Source organism: Neomonachus schauinslandi, chromosome 3, assembly GCF_002201575.2.
Source record: "Neomonachus schauinslandi chromosome 3, ASM220157v2, whole genome shotgun sequence".
NCBI lineage: Eukaryota > Metazoa > Chordata > Mammalia > Carnivora > Phocidae > Neomonachus > Neomonachus schauinslandi.
The window spans coordinates 60,376,077-60,389,498 of record NC_058405.1 but is presented as its reverse complement, the minus strand read 5'-3'; the positions used below and the strand labels follow the sequence as shown (position 1 = coordinate 60,389,498).

Sequence of the window (13,422 nt, the reverse complement as noted above, 5' to 3'; positions counted from 1 at the left end):
ATAGCTAAATTAACTAAGGAAGAAAAAAATCTGCTTTTAGAATAATAAGAGGGGCACCTGGGTGGCTTAGTTGTTAAGCATCTGCCTTCGGCTCAGGTCATGATCCCAGAGTCCTGGGATAGAGCCCCATATCGGGCTCCTTGCTCAGCGGGAGCAAGCCTGCTCCTCCCTCTCCCACTCCCCCTGCTTGTGTTCCCTCTCCCGCTGTCTCTCTCTCTGTCAAATAAATAAATAAAATATTTACAAAATAGAATAATGGGAAAGAATCAGAAAAGTAAGAGAGTGGGGGGGTGCAGTGAAGGTTTCTCCTCTATTAACCTATTTTTAGTTGAGGCCTATTTCTTTGATAATGTCAGCATAGAAAGAGCACAAGATATGGAGACAGAGAGGTCCATAATCCACTTGCAGCTCCTCTTCTTGCTTAGCAGTATGAACTTGGGCACGATACTCAGACTCTGGTTGACTCAGTTGTTTCATTTATAAAATGGGCATAATAATAATTATTATTTTATAGGTTTTTCTTCAGCTTAAAGTGCCTAGAATTTGTAATAAGTGCTCAATTAAAAACCAGTTTCCTATCTCTCAATGATACGGAAACATCAAGAATATGTAGAGAATAATAAGATCAAAATATAAAAGTCAAAGAAATTCTAAGCACAGAATTATCTAAGGGGCTATCAATTAGCTTTCCAAGAAGAGATTAAATTAGGACCTTTAAAAAGGATATCTTTTTTAAAAAGCCAAAATATAATGCATTTTATGTGTGAAAATTAAGATCATATACAGTAAAGTACCCAGTTTTTGGCACATGTGATATGCTCAATAAATGTTACATGAATGTGTTGTTTGATTTTGGAAAAATCTCAGTAAGAAATGGTAAAACAAGTTTTGATACTTAACAAGTTAAACTTCATTTATCTAGAAAATTGACTCATATGAAACACCTTCTTCTAAAACTATTCTGAATAAGGTAAGACTTCAAATCATATCTTTTTTAAAGATTAGGCTTTACACTTTATTTATTTATTTTTTTGGCTGTTTTCTCTTACATAAGAGATGACATAAGCCATGCTGGCCAAAAGAGTGTTTTCACAAAAATAAAAAAAATGCAGACAAATCAGAAGCGGGTACTCAGTCTTTCTGGTCATTTCGGACTCAGTAATATCTTAAACTTCCCAATTGTCTCCAGCCCTGCCACTCTAGCTTCTTACACCTAACCAATTCCAAAGCAGTTTTCTCATGGTCTTTGTGTTTTCTATAAAGATGCAATTTTATGTCCCACTGGTCATCATTAACCCTAGCAGCAAATCTTCCATCTGTTTACCATCCTAATCTAAATACCTCAACAGAAAGGAAAGTCTGATTGCTTCTTTCCTGACATTTGAACTTTAAAGAAAACATACCAGTGATAAAGAGACAACTGTGTCCAATGAATGTTAACGAATAATAGCTAATATGTACTGGGCATTTCCTACATACCAGGCAATGTCCTCGATATGTTACATAATGTTATCCTTATAACATCTCTATGAAGTAAGTACTATTTTGATTTCCATTTTTTTGCGTGAGAAACTTGCCCCAAGTTAGGAAACCTGCTGAAGGTCACAGAGCTACTTCACTGTACATAGAGCCAGAATAAACTCAGGCAACCAACAGTTTACACTATGATACTTTAGAGAAACTCTTAATCCTCAATCTCATCCGTCTTAACTCAGAAAACACAAGCTGCAGCTCTGAAGCACAATAACTATCTTGTACAGCTGTTCTCTTATGACACAGACGTCTCAAACTCATCTGTCTCCTCTTGTGTCCTGTCCAACTTTGAGGAACAGAGAGTCATCTAATCAGCCACCCCCACTCCAGTGCAGCCAGTGTCCCACACTGCCAGGGGTGTGTGCAGCAGAAGTAAAAGGTGGGGGGGTGTGTGGCTGGGGAAAGTGAGAAAGAGAAAAGGGTTGGATCAAAAAAGACATAAATAAAGGATGAGAGAAATCTGTTGCGGGATACAAGAAACATCAAGTGATAAACTATAGATAAAGTCAAGCTTGACCAAATGTGAGAAAAGAAAACTGATCTTCCTATTAGAGAATACAATATCCTATACATAACCACATACAACCCCAAGGCTTCTGTGATAACTTGAGTACACAGCATGGATCAATGCATGGACTTAACCATTCTGTAACATTGAAAAGTTAGTCAGGAAGTCTTGTAGAAGTCAAAATGGAACATTATTTTTCATCTTCAGACTACATGGGGTAGGTGATACAGTTGATATGAAGTTATTTATCAACCAGTTTTTAAACTTGGCAGCTCTTTCTTATCCCTCTCTTGGTTAAGACAAGTGTCTTCACATCATTTAGAGTTCAAAGACATGAGACAGGAGAGAGAGCCACCTTTTTGCCAAGTGTTCTTATGACTTGGAAGCAATGGACATTTGTTCATGGTCCTGTCTGATTTTTGGCACACAGCAGATAAGCTCTGAGAAACACACATCCACCGTTACATGGAAAAGAAAGAACAGACATCAAAGCACCACTTACTTTATTTTTAGATACCATATCAAGCCTATTCAGCTTTCTTAAGAAGATCTAATAGGAAAGAAAAAAAAAAAAATGAGCGCATCACTCTCATGCTCATGCAATACAGTGACCTAAATAGGTTCCAGTTTATTTTCTATAGTCATCAGCCATCAGAACATAATCAACCCCCTTGTTTCCCGTCTCTTTGATCGCCAGGGATAGCTCCTTGGAGACACTTGGTTAGGACACAAATACAATGCATGCAAGACAAATCAGCATAATCTTCAAGTTACTTGCCACTTCCAGGAATGCTAATTTCAGCAATAACTATATGTCTTCCCTTCCCAAGATGTTACCACTGCCATCAAAGAGATCTGAGTCATGTTCCTGGCTTTGAAGCTCTCAGCTTCCTTAAACACTACAGGAGACAAACCAAGAAAGCTAGAGAGAGGCATGCACCAGATGAATAATTTTCAAGTTATGGGTTCCTCTAAGAATATCTTTTTAATTTTGAAACTTGGAAGAAAAAAGAAAAAAGAAAAAAGAAGAACTGGCCTTCGCCAAGACCATAGAAGATAAAATCTCCATTTTCTCAGGGCTGTCCCTATCAATAGCCATGTTTCTAGGATTGGCCTCTGTGCTGAAGAAGAAACTGATGAAAAACTTCAGGTGTGCAGCCAATTCAGAGCCACAGAGACCGACAGTACATTGAGATGGAGCTCAGCTCTTGAAATATCTGGGAAGCAGGAAAATTCTGGAGAGGTTGAAAGGACAGACTTGACTGGGACGTCCAATCATAACCAGGGCTAACTCCAGAATAGGGGATGTGCCTGGTCACTGGTCATCAACCTGACATGCGAGGGAACCCCAGCCTTTCTGATCCTCCCACCTCTCCCACCCTGGTGAGGTACCACCATTCGGTCAGCAGAGTGGCACATAGCAGGGGTCCTAGAGGACTGAGGAGAGCCTTGAATCTCTGCCATTTAGTTCCTGTTGAGTGTTGGACAGATGATCTGACTTCTCGGAGTCTTGTAAAATGGTGATTATAAAGCTTGCCTTGACTACTTCCCAAGGCCATGGAGAGGGTCAACTACAATAACATACATCAACGTGTAGTGCGAAGGTGTAGGAGCTAGAAGATACAGGCCCTAGAAGATGGGTTTCCTAAAAATTATATAAACCCTGAGTAAATGAACAGCCCAAATCTACTTCTTCATACAATAAGCCTCTGCCCCACCTATATGCCATCCAGTCAAAGAGACCACCAATAACTGAGAAACTGAGAATGCTTGGCTGAGACGAGCCTGGTCCCATGTGGCTCTGGCACATGGGTGCGTGAGGGCAGTGGCTAGCTCTTGTGGTGCCTAGCCTCACCTTCCCTTCTCCTGGAAAAGTGCTCCTTACCCTCAAGCACCTCTCCGTCCTCCCCGTCTCCCACCTGCTGCTGTAGTGGAGCTTGCCCCTCATGGCTACAGCTAATAGGGGGTGCTGGGGTTGCATGTGATCGCAGTGGGGCCAGTCAGAAGGCTGTCTTGAAACAAGAAATAAGAGAAGAGGGGCAGCTTCTCCCAGCAGACACCAGGAGATCTGAGGCTTGGGTGCAGTGTGCAGCCTGTTTTCCATGAAGTGGAGGACGCTGGTTTGAGAAGAGGAAGTGAACTCTCAGACAGGCAGACGCTCTGGACCTCTCGGTGCTGCAAGGCATAGTTCCAATGTTCTGAGACTCTTCACCCTGCCCCTGTCCCCGACACCCAGCTGGCCCTTCCTAGGAATAGATGACCCGGCTAGGAAACTCCTAAAGAAGTATGGGCCAGGTTTTGTAACACAAGTAGGACGGACTGACTCTACTACATTAAACAAACAGTAATTTCCATACTAAGGCAGACCGACTCATGGTCCATTCAAACTGTCAACCTATTTATGGCAAGCACCCCAAGGGATGTTTGCAGGAGGCCGTGGTTGTCCTGAAAACTTCTACCTCGAATGGCTTTTGAAGAATCCCAGCTGGCCATTGTGCCCACTACAGTTCTGTGAATTTATGCTCACCTCTCTGGCATCCATTTGTATTTTCAGTCTTTACCCACTCTTAAAGATAACCGATCCAAAATATGTACACCGTGAAGCAGTACTTATTTGGTATATTTGTTACAATAGAAATAAACTCGTAGGTAGAAAGAGTAAATAGTGAAATACGGGTAAAAATAGAAAAATGAGAAAAAAATTAAGAACACTGACTTTATACTAGAATACACACAATATATAAAGACTAGAAAGAAATATTTCCAAAATTGTTATTTCTCAGTGGCAAGATGATAGATGATTTTCTTCTTTATATTTTTCTGTCTTACTAAAGGGTATGTAATACTATTCTAATAAAAGAAGTTACTAAAAGAAAACTGGGAGAAAAATGTCTAAATGAAGATTTAACTGATCAAAACAGCAACTGATACAGCAGAGCCTCACCAAATGTCTTAGGCTCCTGCAGGAAATCAGCTCTGGCTAGAGACCTTGGCCAACTCAGATCCTAGTTGTTTCAGAGGCAGATAATAAAACAGGAATGAGAACACACAGATCCGACCCTTTCAGCACTCAGCCCATTCCACTCAGCGACAATCATACCTGGAAAGGAAAGTTACCTTTTAAAGATATTTAAAAAGCACATACAAAGGACTTCTGGACAAAAAGGCTGAAAGTCTAAGTGGCATGCTCCTTTCAGAGACACTGGGCAAGGGTGGGCTCTGAAGCTTAAGGCCAAGGTGCCCAGCAATGAGCAGCTGATGGTGGTGACACAGGAAGTACACACCTGGATTCTCTCCAGCCACTGGCATGTACTGGGGGTTCAATACATCTTTATATAAAAATGATGGCTAACTGGGGCGCCTGGGTGGCTCAGTTGGTTAAGCATCTGACTCTTGATTTCAGCTCAGGTCATGATCTCAGGGTCGTGAGTTCAAGCCCTGTGTTGGGCTCCATACTAGGTGCAGAGCCTACTCAAAAAAAAAAAAAAAAAAAAATGATAGTGAACCAAATAATCATGATGAAATGTGTAGGTAGGTTCAAGAAGTACCACTAGCTTGCTCACTAACATCAGACAGTCTCAGAGGGAAGATGTCTTGGAGGAGCTGTGGGCTGAGTTTAAAGGATTAGTAGGCATTTGCCAGGCAGAGAATGTGAAGAGCAGACAGAGGTCCAGGCAGACCCAAAGTCATGGGCATTAAAAGAAAGAGACATTGTATAACCCCAATATCCCTCAGTATTTTAGTGAATCTTACAGTGAATTAGTAGTATGAGTACATAGTGAAATAAAGGCAGAAACTGAAAAAAGAGAAAAATTTAAGAATACTGGAATTCATTTTGTGATCCATATAATGGCTTAGCTTTGTGGAAACTAAAGTTGAACTGAGCCTTGAAAAAGGACAGCGTTTGGGTAGAAGTGGAAAAGGAGGACAAAGGGCAGTGTAACAAAGACTGCAGGAAAATAATGGAATGTGAGACATTTTTCCTTTCAGTGAATGTTTACTGGATGCTTACTCTGTCCCAAGTCTGGGGCTAAGAGCTTGGGGTGCAAGAAGAGCTTAGGAGGCTGGGACTGTTCTCCCCACTGTAAAGATAAAGAAATTGAGGCTTTACAAAGAGGATGCAATTTGTTGAAGGACATAGAGCCAATAAATAGCATAAGCCTAGTTTTAGGTGTGTTTTATTATAACACTTTAGAAAATATTGATGAGTTGTTTGTTTCTTAACATCATGGTGAAAGCTTAGAGGATATGGGGGAAATCCATGCAGCTCCTTTTCTGCTATTCAAATTAAAAATTATGTCTTCTTTAAGTAAATACCCAGTAGTGGAATTACTAGATCTTATGGTAGTTCTACTTTTAATTTTTTGAGGAACCTCCATACAGTTTTCCACAGTGGCTGCACCACTTTGCATTCCCACCAACAGTGCATGTGGGTTCCTTTTTCTCCACATCCTCGCCAACACTTATTATTTCTTCTTTTTGATTCTAGCCATTCTGACAGGTGTAAGGTGATATCTCATGGTGGTTTTGATTTGCATTTTCCTGATAATGACTGATGTTGAGCATCTTTTCCTGTGCCTGTTGGCCATCCGTATGTCTTCTCTGGAAAAATGTCTATTCAGGTTTTCTGCCCATCTTTAAATCAAATTATTTGGGGTTTTTTTTTTTTTTTTGATGTTGAGTTACAGCAGTTCTTTATATATTTTGGAAATTAACCCCTTATTGGATATATTATTTGCAAATATAGTCTCCTCTTTTGTAGGTTGCCTTTTTGTTTGGTTGATGGTTTCTTTCACTGTGCAGAAGCTTTTTATTTTGATGCAGTCAAATTTTTTTAAAAGCTTTTTATGTTGATGTGCTTTTGTTTCCCTTGCCTTAGGAGACATATCTAGAAAAATGCTATTATAGCCATCCCTATGTTTATTGCAGCATTATTTACAAGAGCCAAGATATGGAATCCAAGTGTCCATCAACAGATGAATGGGTAAAGAAGATGTGAGATATATATATAAAATAGAATATTACTCAGCCGTGAAAAAGATAAGATCTTGCTATCTGCAACAAATGGATGGATCTAGAGTGTTTTATACTAAGTAAAATAAGTTAGACAGAGAAAAATACCATGATTTCACTTACATGTGGAATATAAAAACAAACAAAAAGCAGAAACAGACCTATAAATACAGAGAACAAACTGATGATTGCCACAGGGGAGGCGGGTGGGGGGTAGACAAAATGGGTGAAGGGGAGTGGGAGATCCAGGCTTCCAGCTACGGAATGAACACGTCATGGGGATAAAAGGTACAGCATACAAAGTATAGAGTCAATGGTATTATAATAGCATCGCATGGTGACAGATGGTAGCCACATTTGCGGTGAGCACAGCATAAGGTATATATAGAGTTGTTGAATTATTATGTTGTGCACCTGAAACTAAGGTAACATCGTGCATCAACTATACTCAAATGAAAAAAGTTATAAACATTTCTTACTCTCCTTTTATGAAAAATTTTTTCTGCCCTGGAGGATAAATATGTAAGAGTTATAAGTTCTTATAAATGTCCTAAATCTTTCAGAACAATTACTAACAGGACAACATCAGGCTCAGTTTGATTACACCAACTGACAACTGATTAAGTCCACCCCCTTCAGAACGTGCTCCGCCAGCAAAGGGACCAGATCTAATGGCCATCTGAGAAAGGTCAGTGGGGGTCCCACCAAAAACAACTTTGTAAAGACAAAACCAGCCTCGGGATTTGTGTGGGAAATATCAAACATGCTCCATGCTGGAGAATTCAGAGACTCCCACACTGCTGAAGGCCTGCAGAAGACTATTCAGTAAAAGACAAATCTTCCAAGAAGTTGAACTTAATTAGTCAGAGGTTGTCTAAAATCAGCACTTGAATTATTCCCCATCCCTCACCAAGCTAAGCACAGGTTCCTCCCCTGTGAATAAGCTCTTCTCAAAAGTAAGGAGGCTTTCAGCCCACAAGCTGTATTTCCAAACACAAACATGCACGCATGCAAACAGTGTTGCCAAAGAACAAAAAACCGGCTTAGATTTTTCTTCTGAGATTAACCCTGTGCCCTTACCTAAGTAAAGGAGGAAAAAAGTTCTATGTGTTTTTTTAGGGTCACTGAGAAGTCATTTAGGTCTAAGCAATTCTTCCTTTACCATATACTTTTTTTTTTTTTTTTAAAGATTTTATTTATTTGAGAGAGAGAGAATGAGAGAGAGAGAGCATGAGGGGGGGAGGGTCAGAGGGAGAAGCAGACTCCCCGCTGAGCAGGGAGCCTGATGTGGGACTCGATCCCAGGACTCCAGGATCATGACCTGAGCCGAAGGCAGTCGCCTAACCAACTGAGCCACCCAGGCTCCCTACCATATACTTGCAACTGTTACTTTTTTTTTTTTCCCCAAATAAGAGGTGTTTCTTGTGGGCTTACTAAAAAGCTATAGGACTCTAATCAGAAATAACATTAATATAAATGGTCTCTACCACTAAATAGGAAAATCAGTTTTGCCTTTTAAATTTGATTTCTTTTTTAATCATTTAATTAGAACATAGTCCTAAAGCCCGCATTCATCTAATGCTTTCAAATCTATTTTTGTATTCTATTTGGAGAGACAAATCTGATATTATTATTTGTATTATCATGCTGACTCTCATAAAAGGCTCATTAATATATTTGGAATGACTAAGGCAGGCAGGCCACCTGTGATTCTTATTTCCCAAAAAGCAACCCATCCTCTAACCCCGCAAGAGCTGACATTACTCATGCTGTGGGGAAATAAGTAACAAATATGACTCTCCCTAAAATACTTTCTAACGTGTGTTTTCTTGAGATAAAGGGGAATAACGTCACTGCAAAAACCTGTCTACAGCTGAAGATGGGATGTGGTCTACTTTGATCTGGGGGCTGTTTAATCAGGGGGCCGGCTGAGAGATGCTTTCAAAGTAAGCTAGCCCGAATGAATTTAGTGGTCCTGAGATCATTTCTGTCCTTCCTTTTGTCCCTCACACAACATTAGGGTTTCCCAATGTTCTGACATCTACTTCGAGCTGGTGCAGTGACAGGGTTCAGCCATGCCAGCAATCCACACAATCTCGTATCCTACACTCAGTGAACCTGTTCCCAGCCCACCTTTCACGTTGGGGCCCATTCCAACTTAGCAGAACTGACCAGTGTACAAAACTTGCACTAGAGAAAAATATTAAAAATATGACTTAAACATTTACTTTTGGGGCAGCAAAGGGATAGAAACTTATACCAAATTTTTAAAAATAGAGATGTTAATGGTCTAGAGATGTTACAGTAACTAAAACTGCAAATAGGCTAGTACCCCCAGGCCATTTTGGAGAAACCTTTAAGACTATTCCAAACTACAAGAAATGCTTACCTTGCTGAAATGGGAAGCAGTTCTGTCCCCACCGACCTATGAAAGTCAAGGGCCTAAGTCGGGCTACTTCACAAGTATCCCTTCCAAGTTCCAGCTTTTGTTTTTCTGGGACATTCGACTTCTCCAAAGAAATTGAAAACAAGAGGCCTAAATAGTGCTTTTTAATATATCCTTCAACATATAACACAGTGTAATTATAGGCAACTTGATAAACAACACGAATTAAATGGGAGGAAAAAAGTATCATTCCAAGGTCCACTGGCTTTGCATTTGTCTCATGGATCAATCGCTAAAGTTCTGTTTGCCTCTTGGTTAATGTGCTCATGTTCCAGTATACAGAGTAAGCTCTTCGGATCCCAGAAAGTTTCTAAAACTGAGTAAAACTGCTTCCACCAAATGCTTTTGAAAAATTCTTAATTTTTGTTTTCTTTCTTAAGAGCCCAACTTCACTGTAGCTATGGTGCTCACTCCAACCAGGATATAGTCTCCTTCTCTCAAATGTACAACTTACTGGGGCTGACTTCTCATCTGCTAGGAAAAAGAGAAAACACCAACAAGTACGTATCTGTGAAGACAGGCCTCCTGGCCTGTGCTTCCACGTGCACCCCTGATATTAAATCTGGCCCCCACAAAGACAGCTACACCTGAAGCTGGCCAATCCTGCCTCGTAGCCCACTCCCAAGGGCTGTCTCAGTGCAGGAACAGTGGTGTCCGCACACCAGCAGCATCGGCTTCACCTGGGAACTTGTTTGAAATGCACATTCTCGAGCCCCATCCCAGAACCAGGGAATCAAAAACTCTGGGGGTGGGGCCCAGTTGCCCAGGTGACCAATGCCCTCAAGTCTGACCAATGTTCGTCCACTCAGAACCTGCAGGTGGCAGTAAAGGCCGGCTAGAAGGACAGGAGCAGGAAGCTCAAGTTGTGTTACAGAACCTGCCTGCCTGACAACACGGTCCTGAACAGCCCGCTCAGCCTCCTCCAGTAAGTCCAAAGGTCATAGGACATCTCAGCTTTGAACAGGAATTGGACTGAAATTCTCACAGCCCAGCAGTAAACACATTAAACCTACAATTTTCAGGGATGCAATCGATATTCAATTATTTTGAAGGTTTTTGTGTTTAATACAGTGAGGATACAAACACACCTCAAGAATGAAAACGTAGGGGCACCTGGGTGGCTCAGTCTTTAAGTGTCTACGTTCGGCTCAGGTCATGATCCCAGGGTCCTGGGATAGAGCCCCGCATCGGGCTCCCTGCTCAGCGGAAAGCCTGCTTCTCCCTCTCCCGCTCCCCCTGCTCGTGTTCCCTCTCTCACTGTCTCTCTCTCTGTCAAATAATAAATAAATAAAAATCTTTAAAAAAAATAAAAAAAGAATGAAAATGTCAATACCGGTTAAACAGAACAAAATAAGAAACTCAAATTATCATCAGCCCTTGTGTGTACCTGAATCATAACAAGGCCCTTCATTCTGAAAGAATGATTAGAGTTCCTACCCTCAAAATCTCATCAAATTGATGTGATAAAGGCAAGAAGAGGATTTTTCTAACGTAAAGCATGTATCCACATAGGCCCTTGCTAGATTCTTACAAAACCCTGAATTTTGCTTTAATGGTTTTAGTATACAAACATCTGTAGTGAGGATGTGGACCAATGGGAACTCTCATACACTGCAGGTGGGAGTATAAATCGGTATAGCCACTTCGGAAAACCGGTTAGCAGCATCTACTAAAGCTGAACATACAGGTACCCAGAACCAGCAATTCCACTCCTGGGTACACACCTCAGGGAAATGAGTGCCTCTGTCTACCAAAAGCCTCATAAAAGAATGTTCTTAGAAGTGTAACTCACAATAGTTACAAACTGGAAACAATCCAAATGCCCACCCACAGTGGAGGAAATAAACATGGATGTTCATACAATAAAGTATACACAGCAATGAAAACACAAACCAACCAATAAACGAAACCACTGCTACACACAATATGGATGAATTTCACAGATATAATGCTGAAAGAGGCCAGACCTAAAGGAGTACACACTTATCCGAACAGGCAAAACAAATTTCTAGAGACAGAGGTTATCATAAAGGTTACTAAAGCTATCTAGCAACAGACATGAGCTTGCTGAAAAAGTTCTACACCTTGACTTGGGGGATCATTACAGGGGTGTATACATATGTATACCTAATGAAAATACAGGGGTGTATTCATTGAATTGCACTTAAATTTGTATACTGTATGTTATACCTCTTTATAAAGGAAGAACAAGTTAAACATACACACAAAAATTATTCTTGACGGACTGTCACACAATAATTTTCAATATTCATTATAAAAGTCCAGGTTGCTGGGTAACTATAACATCATCAGAGTATTATTTGCTGTAAAAATAATGCATTTGCTGAGCTAAATCTAAAAATTAAATACAGTGAGCAAAGGATTTTCCTTATTTCCAATGTTTTGCCATCACATCAATGTATCATCCTTTAAGAGGGCCAAACTTTTCTGACTTGCACTCCCTAGTCCCAAACTCCTTTTATCCTGACACTTACTGGAGCCCATCGTGTGGAAACTGACTATCCATTATTCCAAGCTCGTGCAGACCCTGGATGGCTCCTCATCACCCAGGGGGAGGCTGAAAAGGCTTGGCGCCAGCATTCCTATCATGATCTACCCACCTGAATTTCTTTGAACCACCTCTGTCCTAACCCCTATCACCATCTGGCTTCCCTCCTGCATACCCACCCAAGGCCTGGCCCAGGGCTGGGGCCCTGTTAAAAAAGTGCAGTGTCCGAGCTTTTTCCGGGTCCACTGGATCCGATCCAGTGGGAAGCCAGAGGCGGCCAGCTGCCGAGCGCGGAGAGCGGGGGACAGCAAACTGCACCCTAAAGCAGACACTCCAGGGCCCCACAGCGTGCCGCGAGACCCTGAGCCCATGTCGTTCCCCGCAGGCCTGGGCCACTCCTGCGGCCCACCCCAGCATAGGCAATACGCTCGGTCCGTTTCTGCGCTTTCGGATTTGGGTTGTGAAAACGGCAGCTAGCTGCAACCAGCGACCAAGAGGAGGAGAAACGCTTTGGGAAGGGAATCCCGTCCCGCACCCGCGTCCGAGGGGCGCGCAGCACCACTGCCCACGGCGCGTGGCTCCGCGCGGGTAGCGCGACCCGCTGGGGTGCGCGCGTCGGACCGCGGGCGCCAAGGGCCGACGGGGGGCGCGCCCCGCCGCTCCAGGTGGAAGTCCGGCCGCGCGCTGTCCTCGTCGACCACTCCGCGCGCTCTCGGGCCGGGCGGGCGGCCGGGCGAGGCGCGCCACCGCCCGGGGCGGGCGTGTTTACCTGGAAGCAGGAATACATGTTGCCGGGCGCGAGCCCCGTTTCCACAGTCCATGCCGCCCGCGTTCTCCGCGGGGCGCGAGCCCGACGCCTGCAGGCCCGGCGGCGGTAGGCCTCACCCGCGGGGCGCGGGGCCTGCTAGGAGCCGGGGGAAAATGGCGGGAGAAGGGTCTATTCCGGGTACGGCCGCGCGCCGAGGCGCCGGCAGAGCCCGGGAGGCGGCCCGCGGGGACGAATTTACTTTCGTTTCCGGAGCCAGCCAGCTGCGCCTGTTAAGTTTTTAAATTTAGCGCCAGGCCGAGGCGGCACGAGTGGTGGCGCGTCGCCCGCCGGCAGGGGAAGGGTCGCGGCCTCTCCCCTCCGCGGCGCGGCCAGTGGTAGGTGCTCACCGAGGGCGCCGAGTGACGCGGCGCGCGGGGCGGCCGCCCTGGGACGCGGAGGCGGGAGGGGTCGCCTCGGCCCGCGGAGGGGTGGCGCGGCCGGTCGGGAGATTCCCAGGGGCGAGAGCCGGGGAGGCCGGGTCCCCGGGGAGCGGAGCCGCAGAACCGAGGAACCGCCACCCCCGGAGGGCTGGAGGATTCGCGCACACCCAGCAGGGAGGAAGAGCCTGCGGCAGGTCCATGTTTAGGGCAACAGCTCTCCTATCC

At 43.6% G+C, this 13,422-nt stretch overlaps 1 protein-coding gene across 2 annotated transcripts in view; it reads right to left on the bottom strand.

The window, feature by feature from the left end:
• The window catches only part of RNASEH2B (ribonuclease H2 subunit B), a 61,234-nt gene extending 48,173 nt beyond the window's left edge, over nucleotides 1-13,061 (bottom strand). The window contains exons 1-2 of one of the 2 annotated variants that reach the window (XM_021689446.2): nucleotides 12,779-12,797; nucleotides 2,544-2,591 (exon numbers count right to left, since the gene is read on the bottom strand). Coding sequence is in view for 1 of the 2 variants with exons in the window: in XM_021689445.1 (XP_021545120.1) it covers nucleotides 12,779-12,830 (52 nt within the window). In the remaining variant the exon portion in view is untranslated. Of the gene's footprint in view, nucleotides 1-2,543; nucleotides 2,592-12,778 lie in introns of both variants that reach the window. The other variant, XM_021689445.1, reaches the window with a different exon arrangement.
• Nucleotides 13,062-13,422: the final 361 nt, after the last annotated feature.